Source organism: Anser brachyrhynchus (assembly GCF_964034855.1).
Source record: "Anser brachyrhynchus genome assembly, chromosome: 2".
Classification (NCBI taxonomy): Eukaryota; Metazoa; Chordata; class Aves; order Anseriformes; family Anatidae; genus Anser; species Anser brachyrhynchus.
The window spans coordinates 15,709,477-15,734,203 of NC_137695.1; the positions used below are offsets into that span (position 1 = coordinate 15,709,477).

The 24,727-nt window shown below is 43.8% G+C and overlaps 1 protein-coding gene across 4 annotated transcripts in view; it reads left to right on the forward strand.

The window, feature by feature from the left end:
* Positions 1–833: 833 nt before the first annotated feature.
* NRP1 (neuropilin 1) overlaps positions 834–24,727 on the forward strand; it is a 111,979-nt gene continuing 88,085 nt past the window's right edge. For all 4 annotated transcript variants that reach the window (XM_080581223.1, XM_080581224.1, XM_080581225.1 and 1 more), the window contains exons 1-3: positions 834–973; positions 1,172–1,657; positions 4,854–5,028. In XM_080581223.1, coding sequence (XP_080437349.1) covers positions 1,591–1,657; positions 4,854–5,028 — 242 coding nt within the window. In that variant the 5' untranslated portion in view covers positions 834–973; positions 1,172–1,590. The remainder of the gene's footprint in view (positions 974–1,171; positions 1,658–4,853; positions 5,029–24,727) is intronic.

A 24,727-nucleotide genomic window follows, 5' to 3' on the forward strand; every position in this document is an offset into this window, starting at 1 on the left:
GCAGCCTGTAAGGCAGGGCCATGGGGCACGGGAGGGACAGGCCCCATTGCTGGTGAGCGCCAGACCAAGCAGGCAAAGCAGCAGGATTCAGAGCTCGCTGGTGCCAGCTTGGAGGGATTGCTCAGAAGACAAGCCCTCCCTGATGGAGATTTCGTGCTACGTAGCCTCCTTGGGGAGCAGGGGGACCCCGGCCACTCCTCAGCTCCTGGGGGAGATGGACAGGCTGGGCGACAACGGGGATGGGAAGGAGGTTGGGAGGCAGGGAGTGCGGGGAGGTCGCCCCCCGGAGATGCAGGTGGGTCCGGGTGAGCCCACGACCCGGGGCTCCCCCCAGGGGAGGCATCCCCACAGCTCAGCCCTACCAGCACAGCCAGCACCCCGCGGCGTGGCAGGGCATGGCAGTGCCCCACGGGGGGACAGCGGGGGCTCAGGGGGGGCACGCGTGGGTCCTGGGGGGGGAGAAAGAAGGCAGTGGGTGAGGGACGGGGCGCCACGGAGGGGAGTGCAGAGAGGGGAGGTGGGCGGAGGGGCACGGCTCGGCACGGCTCGGCACGGCTGCGAGGAGCCACGCAGGAGCCAACGGGGCGCAGGTGGGTGCCCCCGGCCGGCTCGGCGCTACCTGCCGGGGCGGGGAGGCCGCTCCTCTCCCCCCCCTTTATCCCCTCCGCGCCCCCCGCCCCGGCTGGGTGCCAGGGCTGGGGCTGTGCCCTGTTTGTTCGGCGGCTCTTCCGCGCTGCCGATGTCTTGGGGGGCTGAGGAGGAGAAGGAGGAGAAGGAGGAGGAGGAGGGCGGGGAGGGGGAGGGGACTGGGGCTTGGGAGACGGCGGCTCCTCGGCCTCTCTTATTGCCGCTGAGTTGCGCTCCTCTTCCTCAGGCTGCGAGCAGGAGCCGCCCGGCCGCTTCCCCCTTCCCCGGCCGGCCGGGACTCCCTGCGGCAGCGCCGCGCCCGCCCGCTCGCTCCCCACCGGGGCAGGTGAGTGCGGGGCCGGCCCCAGCCCCAGCCCCCGGGCACCACCGGGCACCTCCGGGCACCACCGGGCACCGCCGACCCCCGGGGAGCCGCGGCGGGGCCGCAGCGGGGAGCGGGGCAGGCGGGGGGGCCGCACTTTGCCAAACTCCGGCGCCCGTCCCCGCTCACCGCCGGTCTCCTCTCCTTCTCTCCCCTCCGCAGAGCACTCCCCGGAGCCCGCCCCGAGGTGCCAACAGCAGCCGCCGGGATTTTTGTCTGTCTTGTTTGTGTGTGTTTTTTTTTTTTTTCCTTTTTTTTTTTTTTTTTTTTTATCCCCTCGCTTTCATTTGGCTTTGTAGTCTCGCTGGGAATGGCAGGGGCAGCGGCGCCTGGAGAAGGAACAAGTGTGGGGAAAGGGAGAGGGAGCCGGAGCTGAATGACAGGATGCGGGCGACTTGAGGCACGGAAAGAGAAGCCAGCCTCCCTCTGCCCCGGGGACTGCCCTTGCGGACACTGCTTTCTGCTCCTCGCTCCGGCCGAAGGATTTAAGACCTAGGAAGAGTTGTGTGTGGAGGGCTTTTTTTTTTTTTTTATTGTTATTGTTATTATCATTCATCCTCTCCCTGCTCTCGGAAGGGAAAATGGATTGGGGACTTCTCCTGCACTGCGCGGCCCTCACCTTCACCCTCGCCAGGGCTCTGCGAAGCGGTAAGTGCCACGGGGGGGGGGACGTCGGGTCTCAGCCTGGGGAACCGAGGGCTGGCGACGGGGCCCGGCGGCCCCGGGGCCGGCCCCGACCCGCGCCCGGTAGCGGGGAACTTTGTGCCCGAGGACCGAACCGGCGGGGTCCGAGCCCCGGTGCCCCCCGGCCGGGCACGGCCACGGCCGCCGGCTTTATTTTCCGCTCTTTGGGGTCGTTTTATCAAGCAGGGTGCTCGTTCTCGCAGGCTCAGGACGGCCAATTACCTTCATAGTGGTTCCTCCCATAGGCAATTAAATAAGTCTCGCCTCCGATATCTGAGAGATAATGAGCATTTAGAAAGGAAGGCTCTTTCTTCCCCCTTTCTTTTTTTTCCAAAGCGTAGTATTTCAGAGTACCGTGCATGTTACTAGCTGTACGTGTACCTGCGGGCAGCCCTCAGACGGAGAGCCCTCTCGCCTACCCCTTTGCGAAGTCTGCAGTTTACGTGCAACTTGCACGGTGCCAAGAGAGAAGCTGAGCCTCTCTGTGAAGGCTCAAGACTCTCCTCTCAGAGAGAAATCCCGTAACACATGACCGATGTAGCTTAGTTTACTATCAGGCAGCCCTCGAAAACACAACTAATTAAAAGCACCGCGCTCCTCCTTGCCCGCACAATGCCCGGGCACCGTGAATCTTTTACTGCATGATGCATTTTTAAAGACGGTCTAATTGTAGGACTGCTTGATGTTTAGCTCTCGCACACGAAACAGTTCGTGTGAGTTTTCCTTTCCCGGCAGATCCTGTGCAATTATTATTAACTAATTATCAAATATTTACTTTTGCCTGACTGGGTTTTCAATCAAAGTAATTAAAAGAAGGGAGCACCCTCCACTTAGGCTGGTATATTGTTTTAATAAGAGACCGCAAGTGGAGTGTCATGTAAGAGAGAGTATTAAAATCGCGTGTTTTATGATGGAAGTTAATCTCTTTCCCAATATGTTTCGAGGAGGCTGCTTAATTTAATCAGGACGAGCTGCCTCCCCCAGCGCCGTGGCACAGGAGCGAAGGCATCAGAGGCGTGCACCGAGCCAGGCACGGGGATGCTCCGGGAGCGCTTCACTCACCCCAGGCAGGTGGGGGCACGGACAGCCACCCGCTGGTCCTACATCAGCCAGGAGTGCCCCGAGCCCTGCACCCTATGAGGAGTGAGAGGGGGCATCCTGCGCTCCTGTTGCTCATTTCTTCCCTTTAGAAGATGGGGAGTGGGGCAGGGTGCTGGGCAGAAGCCTCCTGTATGAGCAGTTAATGCAGTGGCCCTGCTGGTGTCAAGGCCATCAGCCTCCTCCGTAACCTCCCAGACCCACTGATGCCACCTTCACCTACGTCCAGCACTAGTGTCTGCTAAATTAATTCATTAACCTTATTTAGAGCTAATGGTCCAAAGTCATTAGAAACTGCTCTTCTTAATCAAGTGTGAGAGAGATTGCACAGAGCCAAGGAGTCTAGCAGACCGCATTATCTTATTACCCTGTCACTTTCCCAGAAGTCGCAGATTAAGGAGCGCTGGTGGTAGCGAGTCCACCTCAGTGTCCTCTGAAGTGACTCTGTCAAGTGACTAGAAGCAGCACTGCTTTATTTCAGGCATTTAACAGATGCCAGACTCTGCCATGTTGTTTGCAGGGCTGGAGTGGGCTTAATGAGACAGGATCACTTTCCGAGTGTGCTTACACAGGGAGGAAAAGGCAAGATTCCCTGAGAGCCCCAGACAGCGGATTAGCAAGATCACCAGTGACAGCTTTTGAGCTTTGAGCTGCAGCGCCTTTTGTTTTGGTCACAGGAAAACAGTCTGTTTTGCAAAGGCAAAGCAGAAATAAATAATAAGATAGCCATTCCCAGCAACATGCTTAGCAATATCTGATTGTGGACCCCACAGCTCAGTACGTATCATCTCCTTCCCTCTTAATTTACAGCAAATAATATCTATAAAGTGTGTAGCTTTATGCATTTTTGATGTATACTTCTTCATTCATTTCCATTTGACCTGGTTTTCCTGCAATAAAATCCCTTACATTTATAAATTCATGCTGAGAGCAAAGAATGCCATTTTGCTTTCACAGGGAGGGTATTAGATATAGCATTGCAGTCCCTATGTATCATTTTGGGGATGTAGTGATGTATAGGCTCACTTATGAGTGCAGACAGTCTTCCTCTCTGTAATTTACTGTCATATTTATTGCTCAAAAGTAAACAAATAGTGTGTGGGGAAAGTTTTTCCTCTCCAAAGATTTGTATGTAGAAAACCATAGTAGTAAAGAAGTGAAAACACAAATCTGCACTGGACAGTGAAGCAAGCAACCACGTAGATTGGGTTTCTTGCCTCCTTATATTTTTCGCACAAGCCTTAAAATGCAACCTTGACAACACTGGCCAAAGGACCAAGGTGCAGCATGCCACATTTCAGAGTTACACTCAGTGATTCTGAAAACTTTGGCAACAATTTTCTTATTAGAAATAAACCTTTGTTGTTGTTGGGGGGGAGGGAGGGAGGAACAGAGGGAAGAGGAAAGGATGTTGTTCTGCTCCATTACTTTGATGCAGTCTCCAAGCATGAACAAACTTCCTTGAAGGAATAAATAGTGGATGATTTCTGCTTCACTAAAACCACTTTGTTCTCTGCTAGCCTGGGTTTGAAGAGCATAGATAGTTTCGAACTGCCTAGATTTATGGACTGATAAAACAACGGGAGGGTCTGCTGCAAGCAAGCAGGGATCCACCAAGACAATCTCAGTGGTCAGTGACACAGACCAGGCTTCTCACGGAGCCGGACAGGGGGTCAAATGGCAGCCTTTTAGCTTCCCCACCCCCAGCTTCCCTTAAAACTTCATACTTAAGCAGATTACAGTTGGGGGGATAATTGAGGCTCTGACACCCTTCTAAGGCAGCACTAGCACTGCTGCGAGGAGGCAAGGACTGAACGCTGTATGGGGCACTGTTTCCTCAGGGGAGCTTTTAGAAGTTGAGGAGCGGGGGATCTTCCGCTCCTTGCCGGTGGGTTCTGCCGGTGGGTTTACGGGTGGGCAAGGAGTGTCAGGCCCCTGTCATTCAGAAAATGCAGCCTTCCCGTAAGCGTGCGGTAAAAGTTTGCTTGAAGAAGGCTGCCGTGCCGGGTGCTTGCCGGGGGCAACCACAAAAAAAGCCAAATCTGTTTCGTTCCCACTGCAGACAAATGCGGCGACACCATCAAAATATTAAACCCCGGGTACCTCACCTCTCCGGGCTACCCCCAGTCCTACCACCCCAGCCAGAAGTGCGAGTGGCTGATCCAGGCCCCGGAGCCCTACCAGAGGATCATGATCAACTTCAACCCCCACTTCGACCTGGAGGACCGCGACTGCAAGTAAGTGCGGGCGCCGCGCTCCGGAGCGCCACGGCGCCACCTGCCGGCCTCCGAGGGGCAACTCCGGCCTCCGCCGGCCTCCACGGGGCTCCCCCGGCCTCCACGGGGCTCCCCCGGCCTCCGAGGGGCTCAGCGGGGCTTTCCCCGCCGCCGGCTGCAGCCTCCCTTCTGCCGGAGCCTCCCTGCGGAGCCTCCTCCGTGGGGCGAGGGGAGGCTGAAGGGAGGCTCGGCAACTTTTGCTCCGGGGGATGTGGGTTGGATTTCGGCCTCCCCGGGGTGGGGAGAGGCAGGATGTTGAGGTCGCGGCTTGCGCTTTTTGCCACGCCAAGCACCGTTCGTTTTCCTGCTTGCCGTGTTTGGTTTTTTTTTTTTGTGTTGTTTTTTTTTTTTTTTTTTTGAATGAGGCTCTAAAGTGTTAAAGAGCGGTTCTAGTCGTTTTGCGTCCCCACGGCTACTGGCAGCCTGTGGCAGAAACGGGCACCTCGTAATTTGCCAGCTCTGCTTAATGCAGAATTAGTCTGGCATTTACTCTCACCCATTAAGATGCAGTGGACTGCAGGTCCATAGATGTATTTCCCTCTTTCTCCCCTTGCTGCTGATTTATAGCCAGTAGCTCTTCTTTTCCCTCCTCCTGCTCTTCTGTAGTGCTCTGAGAGGAGGAAGGGGAAAAAACAAGGCTCCTGTGCTCCTCTGTGCTTGTATTCCCACTGACCATCCATTTCCAAGAGTGGGAAGGGGAGTAAGAGCCTTCCAGAACACTGTTCTCCACTTTTCCCCAGGTCTTTGACTGGAAACCACATAGTTTGCACAAGACAACACGTGGTCAGATCACTCCCCTCTTTAATACACCCTCTAAATTCAGCCTACTTATTTCATGAAGAAAATATTTTAATGATTCACTGTTTAAAAATTTGAGTATCATGGGTTTTTAATCCCCTTCTGATAACTGCGAGACTCATTGTTTATTAATGCTACCAGCTAAGATTTTCTCTGCATGTCAGAGAGAGATTAAACTCAGTTGCCATTGGTGCTTGACATTTCATGTGCGTATTCAGTATTTTACAGGCTCTGGTACTGTACAGTGGTGCTTAGCATCATCGGGAGTGGTAGTAACAGACTGTGAGGTTAGAGTGTTGGACTTACAGAGGGACTGTACTCAAGCACTTAATTTTTATCATGCAAGCCTTTGTTCCTAACGTTTAATAAATAGATTACTTAGATCATAATTATTGATTTCTCTTAAAATGAAGTTCTTTAATGATGCAGTGTGGTGGTGCTTAGCCGCTTTGTTGTTGTTTTTTATAATCTCTTATATATCAGCATTTCAGTACCACAGTCAAGTGATAACGCAGGAAAACCCTATGCTCATAAAACTAAACTGACTCTTTGTTAAAATGAAATTTTATTGTGGTGTTGGAGCTGCGGCTCATATTCACACCATATGTTCACACGCTCACTTCCCGTTCTTTAATTTTTAATTTGCTGTACTCAGGCAATGATTCACTTCCCCGTGCCTTCTTGATACAGATTTTACTTTCTTTCTGTGGGACAGTGCTAATGCTTAAAAATGTCTGCGTGTGTCTCTCTCTCTTTGTCTTTTAGACAGAGATTAGGAAATTAAATCAAACATATTTCAGTGTCAGCCCCTTTTTGTTCCTTGCTAGAATACATGTTTTTCCAACGCTATAAAACCAACATGGTCTTTGACAGCAGTAAAGTGGTGTACAGCATACAATTATTTAAGGAACAAGTAATCTTTGTGGCATAGTGTTGTGCTAAACAGTGCCAGATTGAGCTGAACTGGGTCCAGGGAAGAGATTGACTCCCTCCCTTCATCGCTCCCTTCTCAATATTCATTGTCCACTCTCCCCCTTGCATTATTTCTTCCTCTGAAAGGGGGCCCAGTGCAGTAATGAGATGGTAGTGGGTGGAAGGAAGTCTCTAAACAGGGTTGTTTGCATTGTCTTTGCAGTATGTGATGGTGATGACTTTACCGTCGTTTGGTCTATGCTGAAATGCTAATCTTCTAGGGTATGATAAATTACTCAGCTGCTACTTCACTTATATTTAAAATTGCTCTTTTTAACTTGAGAGGGATTGTGTTTGTGCCAAGAACCTTAGGACCAGAATAATAGAAAATGATTTCAGCAACAGGAATTTGTCAACAAGCTCTGTGGTTTCAAATTTCACTGTCTACTTACAAAATTCACATTCCTCATACCAAATATTGCGTACAAATGGAGAATAGTGCAATAAAACCTATCACAAGATTTTTTGGTTTTGCAGCTAAGTACATTTTGGTTTCCTAATATTCTTCATTTATTATCAACTCAGTGTGCAATCTAGAAATGTGCAATTTAGGTTACACACTAGCTTATTGAAAGGTTTATCACTGGAAATTAATAAGCACTTAAATATGAAATGCAGATAGAAAATGAGAGATGGGGGAATTCATGTCTGGGAACAAAAAATGCCCCATACAATTAAAGTGGACTAGAAGAGAAGATTAGCTTTCTGGCCCAGCTCCCAAAATCCTCTTTATAATGCTGTTCATTGCGTCTCATACCTTGGTTAGAGTTGGAAATAACTTTAATAAGAAGAACCCCTGAGCCCAAGGAGGGAAACAGTATGACTTTGGAAAGGTTACCATCTTTTTCTGTAGTGTCAACAAGAAAATCAGGAGGCCTTGCCTAACTTTTGTAAATATCACTGTATATAGAGGGCTAGGCATATTGAAATGTAAAACTGGTGAAAGGTTGATTCTCTGAGGAGAATCAAAAGAAGCAAATCTAAGTGTTAGATGTACTGAAGCTGTTTGCAGTGAGTCTCTTTGTATGTTAGGGTCTGGGATTCATTTTAAAAATGTGCCCTCGATTTACCTACTTACTATGCGGTGCTTTAGTGGATAAGTATTTCTCAAATGACTCCTAATAAAATTCATAGATGTATGATTTTCTGATGATCATTTGAGTTGTTTCAGGCAAACATGGTGAAAAATCCTGTTTTTCTGGAGACAGTCCAAAGGACTCAACTTTCACAGTTTTGAAGAATAAAGATATGCAAATTATTAAAAATATGTTCACACAAGCTATGTTCATCTAACAAAAAATCTTCTAGTCAGAACTACTGAAACAGCATAATGGAAATACTGGGTCTCAACGGGAAGCATACAATCATGTCAACCACAGATTGTTATCAAGAATATTAATACATAATGAAAAAATACACAGTCTCTTTTTAACTTCTAACTTTAATGAATGTTATGCCTCCTCTTCAGGAGGCAAAGAAACAGAAATTATGGTTTACTTTAAGGGAAAACCGGTTTCTGTTTGCTGTTTTACTTTTTTCAAGCAAGCTCCGATAACATCCATGCATTTGTTTTAGTCAGGAGCATGGTAAAAATCAATAGAAGAGACAAAACATATGGCGACATATTAGTTAAAATGCTGCAATGTTTGTTGCATGTGGTAAATGCTTTTCAGCACTCAGTGCAAGCTGTACAAGTCTCGTGTTGCTGAAGTATCCTACTGTGTAAATGTAGCCATCTTGAATCCAGTAAAACTTTATACCTAGAAAATAAACAAGAATGTCACTGATACAGTACTTTGAATTTATGGAACTTTTCCGGTTTCCCAGCAATGCACACTATCAGCATGATAATTTATAATGGTTTGTGACAAATGTTGCTGAGCAAAGAGGTGTGTGGTTACATTCAGATCAGATGTCATTATCTAGGGAGCAATAAAAATTTCACAGACACTAGGTTAAAAACATTAAGAAAATGAATGTGAAGCTTCAGAAGAAAAGGGCTTAAGAAAGGTGGAGGGCTGGGTAGAGAAAGCCCAAAAGTGGTTTTCTTACTGACAAATTATTGACTTTGTTGCCAGACTTGACTGTATTGTTTTACAAGGTTTCCATAGACATGCCACACAGCACAATTGTTTTATTGGCCATCATTTATAGATGTATAGAATAAATATCATCCTTACGCGACAATTATAGAGTGTATACACAGTGCTGTCAAATCAATTTGGGTGGAAAATTTGGCCCATTTTGGGAACATTTCAGTCATAGGAGAGATGTCATAGGTAATTATTCTTTATATTGTGTTTACCAAGGATTAGTTACACCGATGAGATTAGGGCTGTATAGAAATTGCCGTCAGTTATAAAATGCAGAGCAAAAAAATACCTATGTTTGTTTATATAGAAGAAAGCAGTTCCTCCAGACCCTTGAGTCTGGAAAAAAGCATGGCTAGCCAGACATACTGAGTGCAACTGTAGCCCTGCAGAACTTCTGTAGCCCTTAATGATGTTAGAAATTCATCCATCTTTTGTATTTCTAAATAATGTCAATGGATTTATGCTGTAAATCTGTAGGCATAACAAACTGAGGCTGGTAAAATAAACAGGAGCAAGGCAAGCCATGGCTCAGCCTTTCTTTAGTTTCTGCAAAGTTTAAGCTTTCATTTACTTTTGTCTAAATCCTGGTTCCCATTCCTCCACACGGCGAAGGCTGCTTTCTGGAGACTTCGTGGTTTGTATTTCTCTTGTGCAGAGGCAGTTTGAGCCCCAGGTGGCACTGAGCTGCTGTGGCAATGCAGCGATGTCCTAGGAGACCTGTGCGCGAAGGGCACAGCTGGGCTGCCGTCAAGCCTCATGTGTCAGAAGGATCCTTTGAACTACTAAGGGCTGCACACATTATAGCTGCTTTCTGACTGCCTGGAGCTGTGCCTGGAGCTTGGCTCAGGGCTTTCCAGCCCTGAATTGCTCCCAAAAACTGTTCAAAGGTCATCTCAGGAGTAATGCAAGGTCTGGACCCCATACTGTCTTGTTATCGTTGAAAGCAGTGGGAATTTTGTCCTCCACTTTCACAGAGCTGTATCCCATTCTTCTTTCTGGCTGTGAAGAAAGGTGGAACACTGGCTCTGTAAGACTTTTATAACTGCATCAGTCATGCTGATGTCAAATGACAATCAGAGTTTCCCAATTTGTTCTCCTCAGCTGCTGTTGAGCTTGGTGGGCAGTGAGGTGACTGCAGTGAGCTGACAACACCAGCTAAGCAGCAGAGACAGCAGAGGAGCAGATTACTTTGGGCCTGTGAGAGACAGGAACAATATTTGACCATGGTTGAGCACAGTAGAGAAGCCTGAATGAGTTAAGGCCTCTGAGCTTTCAACCAGAAATACAATTTTAACAGCCTGGCCCTGCTCCTCTGGGCATCAGGGCTGGACTTTTAGCCATTTGCCTCAGGACAAGGTACATAAGAAAGGTGTGAATGTCCCCTCATCATCTGCTGAGGGCAGCTGGAGTAATGCCCATGTCCATGTGTGTCTTTTGATTTGAATGAGCTAAATCACCCATCCCACGTACCTTGAGCCACCCCACCAAGCACCTCACCACAGGAGGCTGGCATATGCCTGCCTCCCTGTCGAAGCCAGGCTCAATGTTGCCATGAGAGGGATGTGGAGCTCAGCACTGACCTGCTGAAAAGGCTGCACCAGGGCCGAAGGGGTGGCTTCTCCAGACCCTTTTCTGTATCAGAAACCTCTCCTTCAATAGGAACACCTAGCTGCTTGGGGCTACTAAGAGATTATTTGGGATTACTGAGGGGATGGAGGTGCTCGTCCTTCATTCTGGTCCCCACATCAAGAAAAAAAAGCATTTCTGGTGGAGTTTAGGGTGAGAGTTGCTGCAGTGGACTTGAGGGACATATCTCATGTTTCTGGGTGCAATCCTAGAGCATTTCTCTATTTCATTTAAAGTACATGAAAGGCTTTCTCAGGTAGTGAGCTGTTGGTGACCACCACTATGTGATACTCTCTGGAAGGCTGTGGTAAATGGTGCCAAGGAAAAGAGTTAGGCTAGAGCGTGCTCAGGATCAGGGAAGCAAATAAAACCTGTTGCAGTAGAGTCAGAGTATGTTATTGCTTACATGTGTGTGCACATGGATAATACTTTTCCTTAACTTAAAGGTTCTGAATCATAGTATTTGGTCTTTGCTACAGGATTCAGCGTGTATTTCCATACACGTATCAGACAAAAGTATCTAAAAATAGTTCTGCTATTTTATTGTGGTTTTGATACCAAATAAGAGTTGAAAGAAGTTGGAAATTAAATTGTTTTTCTGATTACACAGTATAATAAATAGATTCTTTTGTTGTTTATCTAAGCAGTTAGCTCTTGTGAAAGTCTCTATTGTTAACCTGGCTAACAATTCTTTCTTTTAGAGTGGTGGCTTGGGTTTGAGTTTTCTCAGGAAAAGTTTTTAGGGGAACCACGACCAAACTACCTGGTCATAACTAGACATCTCTGTTTGTATGTGTTAGGGATGGAGATGCTGGATGCAGAGCCTGTTTTTGCAGTCTGTGGACATGGGTACATGCCTGGCACTGTAGAGCCTTGATTTGGGTCCCTGTATGTAGCACAGTGCAATTATAACAACAGTTTTATGCAGGTGTTTATATTAATCCGGACAGTTAAGTGAACTGTGGGGAAAACTCTATCTTGATGTGCTACAACCAGATGCCCTTCAGACAGAAAAAAATCTAAGGGTCAGATATGGATTCCCATGAGCCTCATCCTTCAGCCTTTCTGCAGACACAGAAACAAATTCAGAACAGAGGGCTGAGTCCTTTCTAAACTGAAACCCAGAATCGTTGGCATTAACACCATGAAACATTCAATATGCTTCCAGTCAACCCCACCCCACTCTCATCTTCACCCCCCTCCCCCGTGCTGATCTAATTAAAACAAAAATCTACGTGTTGCTGAAAATTAGTTTCTTAATTATAGTTTATTGCAAGCTATAACATTGATAATTATGATATAGAGAGAGCTGATGTAAAACCAAATTCAATTATTTTCTTTTGTAGTATTTCCAAAGAATGAAATTATGTCTGAAAACAGGATACACATGCACTCACATGTATATGTCTAGACTTATGTGTCATACAGAACAACTTGGATACAGACGTATATGTTACGTGCACATCTCTAAGACTGTGCATACGTACATACATTTATACATACAGTATAGATTTGTTAGTTTATTAGAAGTTCCTAAAGTAAATCTACTAATTAAAGCGCTAATACCCATCTTAAGGCTGATAATTAGGTATAAAGAGAAAAGGAGACAGGATTAGTGTTCAGATCATGTTCCAAATGCCTCTTAATTGGGTGTTTGTAATCAATCCTGATTGCAAGAGGCAGTGGTTTGGCAGTATAAAGAATGAAAAAGGCTTAGCCCTACTATTTTCCTGTTAGTTGACTTGGCCGTAATATTTAGGTCAGGATCCACTGTCAAACAAGGTAATTTTGTCAGCATTAGCAATCCTCATAAAAGATATAAAAATCTTTTCTAAAGATATTTTCTTTCAAGCTAAAAACTCTCAATCTAAAGAGTTATTTTTATCCCAAATCTTAAAAGTGTTTTCAAAGTGAACCACAGAAAAGATTTTGTTCTCCTGGCCTCCATCCACCACTGACTTCTGAAATCAGGTCTGAGTTCACTGTGGGTCTTTCATTGCATTGACCTTGGCACTTTTCTCACCAAGCCACAGTTTTCCATCACAAAACCACACAGTTTGGTATAATGATTATTTCTTTATCCCAAGTAACCAAACAATTTTTTAAACAGGGTGACAGATTTCCCTCTTGCGTTGTGGGAAGCAAGCACCTGGCCATTTCCAAATAGAGTTTTAATGAACTTCCTGAAGGAGATTTGAGAGTGGTTTAATAAGTCACCTGCCAACTTTCTGGGAGCACAGGTCATTTTCTTTTTTCTGTACGAATTCACAAAAATGTGAGAATAACCCCCCTTCCCAAGTCCTAAACTTCCACAGAGGAAATTGATTTTCATGGGCAATATCAAAGGTTTTTAAAATCGTAACCTCAAAGAATAAAATTTCTGATCATTTCTCACACATAAGGTACTTGGAAACTGTGAGCCACCAAGCTGGTTGTGAACTGTGTGATCATAATACATTTAAACAGAAAATGATTGTCCTTATTTAGACTTATCTTGCATGTTAATAACATTACAAATATTTTACGTAATGCTATAAAATGAAGAATTTAGATGGCTCAAAAGCACCATTGAGAAAATATATGTATATATGGAACAGACACCCACTTGACGTGGTGATTTCTTCCAGAGGAAACTATGCACATCCCAGAAGTACAATAACCAGCTGTTGTACAGGAGAAACAGGGGCACTTGTCTGCTGCCTTCCACGCTGATGTGGAGCTGCAGTGGCCCCATGCCTCCCCTAAATACGTGTGTCTCACGCTGAATGGGAGCCTGGGACAATCCTTTCCTTACGTTCCCACCAGCTCGAGCTCCACTGCACATTTGCCCTGTGGGCTGCCCCCATGTGCAGACACAGCCCATCAGGGCTGTGGGGCAGGAGAGGGGTTGAAGCACCCCACTGCAGCTGGGAGCACCCACACTGCCCACAGAGCTCAGCCCTACACTGGGGCTGCTCCCCACTGCTTTTCATATGGGAAAAGAAGATACAGATATTCTTTTTTTTTTTTTTTTTAATACACTCCTTCTTCAATTGGAAGCTAGGCACCTAGGGAAAATTGAGAGGTCTGTTCACACGCATGTGATTATTCTGCCTCAAGCTTTGAGAAATGCTCCCTCAGCCAAATTCCAAATTTTTCCTCATCATGTTCACATAAACAGTCCCACCGAAGTCAATTAAAACAACAGACTCACTTGTGCAGGGCTAGCAGTGCTTGAAAGCTAGGACATACATTTGTGGCACTATACAAATTAGTAGTCACTTTTGTAACAATGGATTTCAGGTGCTTGCAGAGAAATTTACTGTACAGTAGAAAACTCAGCTTCAATCTTTATTGTCCCCTCAATTCATAAATCACCATATGTAACTTATAATTTGTGCTCCAGAATCTGAGCTCATAACAGTGAAGGTTTGGGACAAATTGCTAAGCGCATTGGTAAGAATTGAAGTTTGTCTCAGTGTAGAATCTTGTGCCAATCTGTCATTAAGCCAGGCAACTTCTGCCGACTCTCGTCTGATGTATTCATCTGTAACAAGGGAAGCAGATCAGCAATTTAGAAAAGCTTTAGCTTGATCACCATGCAGAAATGTAGACTGTGCTGCCTATTTCCATAGCGATCACTCAACTTTGCCAGATGCAAAATGGGAGGCTTACGTCTCCCATGCTAAAAACCCTTCTTATAGGAAATGCTAGTCTGTTGCTCCATTTGAGTAGCTTTAGTTAAGTCTGGAAAAATATGCAAAGGTGGCTCTTAAATAAAAGCTTTTTTTTTCTTTTTTCTTTTTTCTTTCCTTTTTTTTTTTTTTTTTTTCTGTTTCATAGCCATCTCCATAATCTGTTTTGGAGACAGAGGCATAAGATGTTTTAGCATGGAAGGCATATGTTCTGATTGCTGAGTGGTTTTTTGTTGTTATTGTTTGTTTGTTTTTTTGACATTCCCACAAAACCCCTGAGACTTGTATCACAATTCTATAAACTTTATCTATTTGTATATTCCTATTTGGGCTCAAATACAAAACTTCCTTACATGTATTTATAGCAGAAAATTTAGGTTAATCTCTGTGTATTTCAGATGGCAAACAGTTAAAGCAAGTACACATTTTAACCACTCTATATAGTCTAACATCATTCTAATGCATTTCAAAAATCTTTTTGTTTGTTTGTTTGTTTTGTTTTGTTTTTTATATATAGCATATGTACTATATAATGTAGGTGTATACAATAGATGCAGGACCACAGGGAGCTGGGGAGCAAGTGAAGACTGTTCCGCTGATGCCCAATAGTCTTGCACCTGCTAGCATCTCAAACATAAAATACCACAAACATATCGTATTATGTTCCTTACTGGTTTCCATTTTCATTTATGCTCCACAGCTATACTAGATGATGGCCTTCAGACAGTATAATAGTCTTCTTTATCTCATCTCTCTGACATCATTTTCAAGTTCCTTATTACTCTTGAACAGTGTAGCTAATAGTGCCCAAATTGCTTCTCATTCTTCCCATCATAGCATGTCATTATTCAAGAAACCAGTGCTCCTCAGCCTTTCCCACACAAATAGCTCTCCCCCAAACTAAACTTAAACTTACTACCAAGAGCCAGTCTCAAATTTCCCAGGCAATCAGCGTACCCCTGTTGCCTATTACATTTTTACTTTCTAAGTTTTTACATATATATATGTATATTTTATTAACAATACTTGTGTGCTCCTTGAGACTTGAATCTTTGTCTTCTAAAGCCTAGTCTTCATGCACTGATTTTTGTACTGGTTTAATGACTTCAATTAGGGATTTCTTTGTGTATAGTTAAAACAATTCAGCACACACAGGGGGATACGTTTATTCTAGTATAAAGATGCCTTATGTCAGTACATTTGCAGAAATAAACCTTGCTAGTGTCAGCAGTTTGTAGCAGGGGCTGTACTGCTTTATCCATAATGGTTTCTAAACTGGTATAGCTAAAGTGGCTGTAAAAACAGTGTATAGACTGGTACATAACTCTTGTAGAGATTTTTGTGTACTGTAATAGCTAATTTTGTGAGCAAATTTAATAAGATTCCCCTGCTGCTTGCAAGTTTGGGATTGCAATATATATATATATACATGTACATATTTATATGTACTTATTGGGGTACTTACTGACAAGTAGATTTTTTCCCAGCTTTTACTCTTTGAACGCTATCTCAGGCAAAATGTCTAAGCTAAGCAGTTCCTCTGCGTACTGTAACTTATTCTTTCCAGGAAGGTTTTTTTTTAACTTGCCGCACTAGGCAGCTAGATAAATTACTGTGGTGTGACCTTCAAGCACCTCGCTCACTCCATGGAAATCATCCATATGCACACTCTCACCCCGTGATATTCCATATGACGTGCAATGTAGTTTATCCCTTTTTTAGTTATTCCTCCCCCCACCCCCAAGGCTGCAAACTGAAAACACATTCATAGGTGTAACCACAGCTCAGCTGATACTCTGAAATCAAATTCTGAGTGCTCTGAAAATAAACATCTGATCACCGGGTAACTTTTGCATGTCCCCATATGCTCAGCATAGAAAGGAAAATATATCCTTCCTTGCCACATCTCAGCTTCAGCTATTTCTCATCTGAAAGATTTCAGATTATTTAAATTTAAATATCTAAGGAAAGGAAGCTGGTTTTCATGGTCCACAATCTTAATTTGTCCAAAGAACACTCCACTGAAGTTAGTGGATCTACAGAGATTTATGTCAGCTGAGCGAGAGCTGACTGTACACTTTAACAGCACCCTAGAAATTTTCAGAAGATCAGTGTTGTAGCTCAAACTGTATTAACTTAGAGTGAAGTTCTGCCATTCAGCAAGATCAGACCTCAATACTTGTGGAGAATGGGTAGGAACTTCTTAAAAGAAGGTAGAATATAGACCAAAGTCCTCTTTCTCGTGTTTTCAAATATATTGAGGGTACATTTATTGATGTTTGTGAAGTCCCTAGAGACTTCTGGGTGGAAGTGTAGTGCAGTGTAATAGTTATTTGCCATTGTTTTGCATTTCTTAATCTTATAGATGTTAATTTATTTTTTTTAAACAATATACTGCTGTATAAAAATGCATGTGGCAATCTATCGACTTTCAGAGAGAAGTGTTATCCAAACAAAAATGAAGAATAGGACTCGTGCTCACAAGAGACATATTATCCGTGATGAGAAGAATCTATAACAGACACAGCACTAACTCAAAACTGAACACCAAATAGCATCCAAATGCAAGCAATTTCCAGTGTGTGCATATTGCCAGTACGAAACCAGGCCATTCTGAAAGCGCGGCGGCCCCCGAGGAGCCGTGAACCACGCAGCAGCAGCGCTAATGGCTGTCTTCTCATGTGCAGCGAGGGAAAGCAGCACTTTAGAGCCGCCTTGGGCAGCTTTTAAGTTATTCATTCTTAACTTACTTCTATAAAGCTGTTATTGGGTGGAAGCAGATGACAGAAAGATTTGGGGCCTGCTCTGTCTGCAGCAGGGGAGACTTCTCCCTTGCACATAGGATAAAATTCTGGCCTTCTTTAAGTCAGCAGCAAAATTTCTCCCCACCTGTGTGGGACTAGGTTCTCACTTGAACTGAATAAAATGATTTTAGGCTCCAGAAAACCCTTTTTTGAAGAACATTTTTCTGGTGCCAGTATATCTTGTAAACTTTTTCTGACTTTGGACATTATTTTCTTTCTAGCACACAGTGCACGTAGGGGAGCAAAGAGGCCCATGAGTTTTCAAATGCATTTGTACTGCTAGAGCAATAATGAAATTCAAAAAATACCCCATTTTCTCTTGCACATTTAATTCATGGTGTATGGTGCAGGTTCTACCCGTTTTCCTAACCTGCTTTCAGAACAATTAGGGCTGCTTTGTGATTTACTTGATCCCCCTGATGCCTAGTCCTTCCCCATCTCCTCTCTGTGGGTGATTTACTCTCCTGACTAAAACACAGTCGTTTTCTTTCTTCATATCATCCTCTCGAAGTTTTGGATATCATGTCAGATCTCAAAATATTGTGAAACTTTATAAAACTCCTTGAATCTCAAAAAGGACTGAGGATTTCTTTTTCCTTTTAGTATATTTTTGGTGATTTTCCCTGTGATAATAATAGCCAGAAAATTCCTTCATCTTAAATGAGAAATTTGCCAATACCATGATATAAGCAGCTGATGCTTTAAAACCTGCCATCAAATTTCATGACACTGGTGATAAAAATCATGAGAGCTGGCAATGCTGTATTCTTGTTACAGTCCCAGCTTTCTGATGCTGCTTCTTTCCTCAGCCACAGCCCTGAATCTTCTATCACTCAAGTGACAGATTTCTAGAAAAATAAATAAATAATCAAAAGGAAAATAAAATATTAACTTCCATTGATTTCACTGCTTATCTATGTTTCTTCACCTCTCACTGCATGACCAAAACTTACAGAAAACAGAATTCACAGAAAAAAAAAATCAATAGGAAAAAAAAAAATCCCACTTAGTCTACCATCCTTATCTCTGAGTATATATATATGTAATAACATTAGGCATCCTACAATTATGGAAGCAAAATTTTTGTTTGACTTCAAAATGAATTTACAGAGATGAGGAGAAAAAAATAAAAATAAAGGCCAATAAGCACAAGGACATGACTTTTGGCTAAGGAAGGCACAGATCTGTAAATTACTGGCATATTTTGGGCAAAGCTCATATTGGCTGCTGCAGGGTTCTTGCACTTTCCCACTGTTCTTGCCTGGCAAATGTACTGGAGATAAACTAAGTGGACTGACACAGAAAAAAAAAAAAAAAAAACACTTTCTTATTCCATTTCCTTTTATGCATTGCACAAGCTTATGTTTTCAGGGGATTGCTGTTTTTCAAGTATTACACACACACACACACACAAAAAAAAATGTGCAAAACAGCAAATATTAAGGGTCCCATCCTCACCCTAACTATGCCATTTTTATGTTGGCATGTTTCAGGTGAAGACAATAAAGTTGTGACTGATGGCTTTGTATTTCCCTCACAGGCCGGATCCTTTCCTGCTGCAGTTACGTTAACTGCAGTGGGGCTGCTCTGATGTGCACCAGCTGAGAAGCAGCCATATAGCTCTAAACTCAGGGGCTGTTCTGAGGACAAAACTAATTTTCAAAACATTTTTATGAAGTCAAGGAAATCTTAATGTCTTTATTCTGTTATTACTCTAAAATAATAATCCCAAACTGACCTGGGAGCTATTACTCGGTGAGCACTGGCCCCTTGGAAGGTTTCAACTTGTCAGGTTTAGCCATTTTTTGAATGCACAGAGGAAGTCATTAAGGCACATCAGGCTGCTGATTGCTATTAAACTCTGCAGAGAATACTGTGTAAAAATCAATGCCATAAGAGGGCTACAAGAATCTAGGAGTCAGGAAAAGCACTTCTTTACCCTCTGGATCTCAAAAATGGATTAATAGATTTCATGAAACCTCAGAAAAAATATCACCTTTGAGCTAGGGGCCACATGTAAACCTCCGTGACAAAATAATACAGCTCAGAAAGCACCAAGCATGTGAAAATGGGATTATAAAAGAATTGTCACTCCTGTGGCCTCAGCTGTATGTGCTGGAGAAATCTCACACATCTGCACATGTACCCATGCACACGCTCATTTGTTGTATCCCAAGGAACACCTTTTTTGCTGTATCTACACTAAGGAAGTTGGAGAGAAAAATTCTGTCTAGTAAAGCATGATCTTACATAGTTCTTGCCAGAAGAGTACTGAAGAATTTTCCAGACAAGTTCAGTCTCAAAAACAGTGAAACCGTATCTTAGATGGCTGGTGGGTTCTGCTTGTGTGGGAACGGCACTGAAAAATGCAACACAGCTTACTACTAGTTGAAAACATTTAACAATATTTTTTTTTTCCATGGGAAGAAGTAGTTTAAATCATATTAGGAAGCATTAATGTAATATATAAACAGGCAAAGTCTTTTGGCTCCAAAGCCAATTGCCATGTAATGGCTTAAATTCAAACCGTCCAATTCTCTTCCCCCAGAAAGAGAAGTGGCAGCATTCATTTCAATTTTTGGCTTGAATTTCTTTCAATTTTTGATGAGAAAATGTTGAAACATCTTTTTTATTTGATTATTTTTCTTTGATTCTTAGATGAAAATATAATTTCACTGAGTTGTAATTAATTTGCTTCATTCCATCATAGGATCATTTGGGTTGGAAGGGACCTCAGGAAATCATCTCATCCAACTTCCTACTCAAAGGAGTTGCATTTTATATGTACAAAGGCTAAAATGAAGTAATCCATATAAACGAAGTGCTTCCATAAAAACAAAAGAAGACATTTTCATTCTGAATTAGGATGCTTAAGACCCTTTATTTCATGTCATATCCCAGCCTTTTTGCCCAGGTCAGTACTAGTTTCTCACTAGCTCTCCTTATTCATATTAAAACCTTAGATTTCATGTTTTTAATTAAAAAAAAAAAAAAAGTCCTCTTGTTTTTCAATTTTAAAACACATGAAAATGTCAAGTACCTCTTGGCCATCCCAGGAGGAGAGCTGAGGGGTAAGGCCACAAACCTGTCCCTGCCTGAGTGGGCCTTGGTCCACCATCTCAGCTAAGCCCAGAAAATGCCTTTTTAAAGAGCCCAAGGATGAGCTATCTAGCATCAGGGCTTGGGGCAGGCAGGATGCAGGGCCAAAACTGCCAGCTTTGGTCCAGAGGGGGGTAACCTTTGCCCAAAGCTCGTGAAGGTTGCAGATGTCCAAGAGCTTGCCCACAGTCCTGGGGAGCTGCTGCTGTGCATATCCCTGAGTCCATGGCAAGAGCACAAGATTGTGGATGCAGCCAGTGTCACCAACCCCACCCAGAGTATCCAGGCCCAAGACTGAGGTCTGGAGAAAAAGATCAAAAATAGGCTTTCTGCTAAGGGCTGGATCAAGCGCACGCAATGAAAAAGCTCTTAATAAGTGAGCTGTTAAAGCCTGTTTTAGTGTGTATGGTCTGGAGCGGCTACAGTGAGGGGGCAGATCGCAGCTCAGCATCGGGGATGGAGGCTCCTACACTCTCATTATAGCAGGGAAAAATCCACTCTTCTTGCATGGATAATTTGGAAGTTATGAATCAGCCTGTTGTTTTTATTTCAGTGGAGTACAGACAAGAGTTGTGTAAAATGAGGCTGCTGCCTGTCTGTCAGGCAGCTGTAGTTTTTTACCCTGCAGCCTCTTTTAATGCGCATTCTTGGCAAATTCTGAAGAGAAGCAGTCACAACTGTGCGCTCAGACATTCGAGCAGATCTCATACCCTTGTCATTGAGCTGAGGACTTCACTCGTGCATCGCCCTGTGTTTGATGCAGCCATTAAGCATCCTGACCCAGTAACCAGAAAACTGATTTGGTGTCTAAATCAAAAGGCACTTTAAAAATACGTTCTTGAATCATCTGGTTTTGAACAGAGGTTAATATTTTCTTGCGGTATATCTACTTTTCCCAGGTGTTAAATAGATCATTCGCTGTCTGCTGGTTCTTAGTTGTTTTTTTAAAGTATGTGGTAAAGGCTATTTCAGCCTAACTCTACAGGCTTTTAGGGCATAAGAGACAGTTATCTGCAGAAAAAAAAAAATGCCCTTCACTCAAATAATTAGCAATTATCTGTAAAAAGAGGAGTTAAAAAAAAAAAAAAAACTTCTGAACTTACTATGGTAAAAATAATTTAAAAAAAAAAGTAAAAAAAAAAAACACTTTTCATCTTTAGCTTTTTTCATCTCCCCCTTCCTCCCCCTTCTCAGCACCCTCCCCCTTTCCCCTCACATTTTCTGAGCAGGCTTTGCCAAAGGAAACACTGATGAAAGTAACTTTCAGTGGCTGAGCAGTTCCCTCCGTCACCTCCTCCCTGTCCACCCCCTAGATTGCAACAGACATCTGCCTTTGTGCATACCATGTCAAAGTCCAGCAGAGACATTTTATGTTCATTGTCTCTCCAAAATAAATAAAAGCAGCGCAGACGATGCGAACTGGCTGTAGACATCCCATTGCTAATAATGGAGCTATGTTGGTAATTGCTAATAATGATGCAGTGTTTCAGCATGGGAACGCTGTTCTAGCTGTAATGCGGATCTGGCCTGAATAAAGTGACACAGATGGTAACATTATTGCATATTTCTTTGTAGTGGAAGTTGACATTTTACTGTGGCGAAAAAAAAAAAAAATCTATTCCTATATTTCTCTCTAGTTATTTCTTTAATATTAGCATTACTGGCATACTTGATCCATGAACTGTGTCAGTGGCACCTAAGGAACTTGCAGAGGAGCCTGAAAAGAGAGGAGAAGCAATTGTTTCCACTTAGGGAAGAGCTTAGATGCTGTTTGACAGAACGGTATTCACATCCCTTGGCAGGGATGACCCATTCTGATCACACGCAACAGCCCAACAACAAGCGGCCAATTTGCAGTAAATCAGACTTCAAACATCTCTGTAGCCGCTATCTGCAAGACGGGTCCTGGAGTCCTCTCTCCTCGAGAAGAGCTCCCACATGTGCACCGGGAGTGTTTCCTTGCATTTTGCAGGCTGCAAACAGCAGGGACATGTGCTCTGCTGGCTGGATCCTGGCTTCAGCTGCCTTTAATGCGCACAAAGTACGTGCTCCTCTGGGAACGCCCGGCATCCTCCGTGCTTACGTGCCCAAGCCCTTCAGCACCCTGGTGAGCCAAAACCAGTGGAAGGGCATGCAGCTACTTTGGCCCGACTGCAGCACGTTTCCTTTGAAAGGTGTTTGTAAAGCTGTGGCAGCATGTCAAAGATAAGAGAGGCAGGAATTGGTTGTATTTGCCAAGTGTCTGCCTTTGTTGGCTCTGGCCACAAGAGCAGCTACCCTTACTTTTGAACTCTCCAAACTTGCTGCGTGTTCACCCGCAAAAATCACTAAGCTCACTCAGAGCATGAGTGTCGGAGCCAGAGTCGTCCTTCCTGCAAGATTAGGTCACAGCATTAGATCAAAGCCCTAATATGCCATTTTACACTACGCGGATGCAACTACCAGCCAAGTTTCAAGTCCACAGCACAGGTGTCTACTAGCTGCACTGTGTACACATGAAAGTAAGGGCCAGAAGCCAAAATTATGAGCTAAATTTCATCTTTGTTCCCCGGCATTACACCTTTCTCATCCACACTGATAACTTCATCTCCAATTTAAATTCCAGAAGATTTGTAGGTCATTGCTAGTGTCTAAAACTTTCCTGTTTGCCTTTCCCAATGCTGCAATCTTTTGCAATTTTCCGTCTTCCTCTGGCAATTCAAAACTGAGCTTACTAATGCTGTCTAAAAAGAAACAGTTGTGAAAGAACAATCTACAAAAGAAGCTTCTTGCTGGCAAAAGAAGTGCTGCACAATATTAATTACTGTGTGGAGGGAACATGTAGCAGAAAGCAGTGTTAGCATGTGTGTAGGAAATAAACAGTATATTTGCTGCAGAGTGGCCATGCAGCTGGAAGTGCAAGGCATGAGCCAGAGTGACGAGCAAGTGCTTCTTAGAAATGATTATGAGTAAAATAGTGACAAAATGCAGAGAGTATCCTTCATCTCATTAATTTACACTCCTAAAACCTAGGTGTCTCCTCTAACCTGGATACTTGGGCTTCTCTTCTGATTTATGGGAGGGGAAATACTTCCAGCAAAAATACTTTCCATCCTAAAGCTGATCAACAGGCTAAATCATTCCTTATAGATGCCTCTATCTCTCTCCCCAGACTACCAAGGGATAACTAGCTCAGAGCACCTCCCTGACTTTTAGATAACTACTGTAGAGTGAAATAAATTCCTCCTGAAGTCCTCAGGAATAGCTGCCTGAAGTGGGCTGGAAAGGTGGCAGACTGAGATAGCTGCAGCCACTTCATTTCTGTCGTGGTGGGCACGGAGCTGGCCGCCAGGGCTGGTACAGTATTGCCCATGTCAGCGAGGCGAAAAATTTTGCAGAGGTTTGGAAATAGTTCACCACGTGACAGGCTTAATGCACAACAAGTGCTATAGTCAGGTTACCAGTAAAAATGAAAACAGAAAATGAGCACAGGAACTTTATGTTCTGTTTATTTAGCAGTAAACATTTTCTTCAAGAACTGAAACTCCTGTTTTAATACGTATCACTTGTTGATGTGCTTACAATGTAAAAGCGCACTTGCTGGGGCAGTGCTACATGCAACTTCTGAGATGAGGCTTGCCACTGTGCTTGGCTCAAAACTGTCCTGAATCCCCCTGGGGCAAGCTGACAACCTGTGCTCACTGGTCTGTGGCATTCAGAGTCGCTCCTGCAGAGCACGTGCACCACAGGAGCACACTGGTTGGCAGTGAGGGATCTTCTGTAGCAAAGAAGAAATTTGACAGGACATAAGAACATGAAGTAGAAGGGAATGGAAAGAAAATACCAAAGTATAGGAATGGCATACAACATAGACCGCCTAACTCAGCAAACACATTTCATTCACTTGAGTTTCCTCAGCCTTCCCTCAGTGCATCCTCAGCTCTGTTTACCATATGCTTAAACCATGCTTAATTTAATGTGGCCAACAGGTGCTTACAATTAGGCACGTGTTTAGTAACGTGACTGAATTAAGGTCCAAATATTCCTGCTTCAGCACATGAACAAGACTGTTTCTATTAAGAAAGAGCATTGCATGCTAGGGCTTGTAATCGCTGTAGACCACACCGTGTGGAAGATGAGGCACTACGAAATGCTTCTAATTCAGAAGACTGTTCACATGCATCCATTTAGGTCTGAGTTTGAAACTTTTTCCTAATCAGGGTCAAAGTAATGACCCTGTCTTAGACCAAGTTCCAAGATCAAGAAGCCCAAATCCTGAAGTTGCTATTGCTGCAAAACACCAAAAGACTTGAAAGATGCAGGTCGGACGCAGTTCGTAGACTCCTGGCAAATTGTCAGGGCAGCCTCCTCAAGTTTCAGATGTTTTGCTAAATTATAATAAGTAGTTGTGTACTTTAAAAGTCAGGAAAAATAGGGGACACTAAATTGTCACTTACAGACTGATTTGTTGTCTCTCTACCTTGCGTAGTTAAAATAGGGTGGGTAAAATTAAGCAGCAATAGGGTAAGCAGCAATGATGCCAGCATTTTCTTTTGCTGAGGATTTAGCAAAGCCAAGGATGCAATGCTAATCTAGAGTTGTTTCTCTTTTTCCT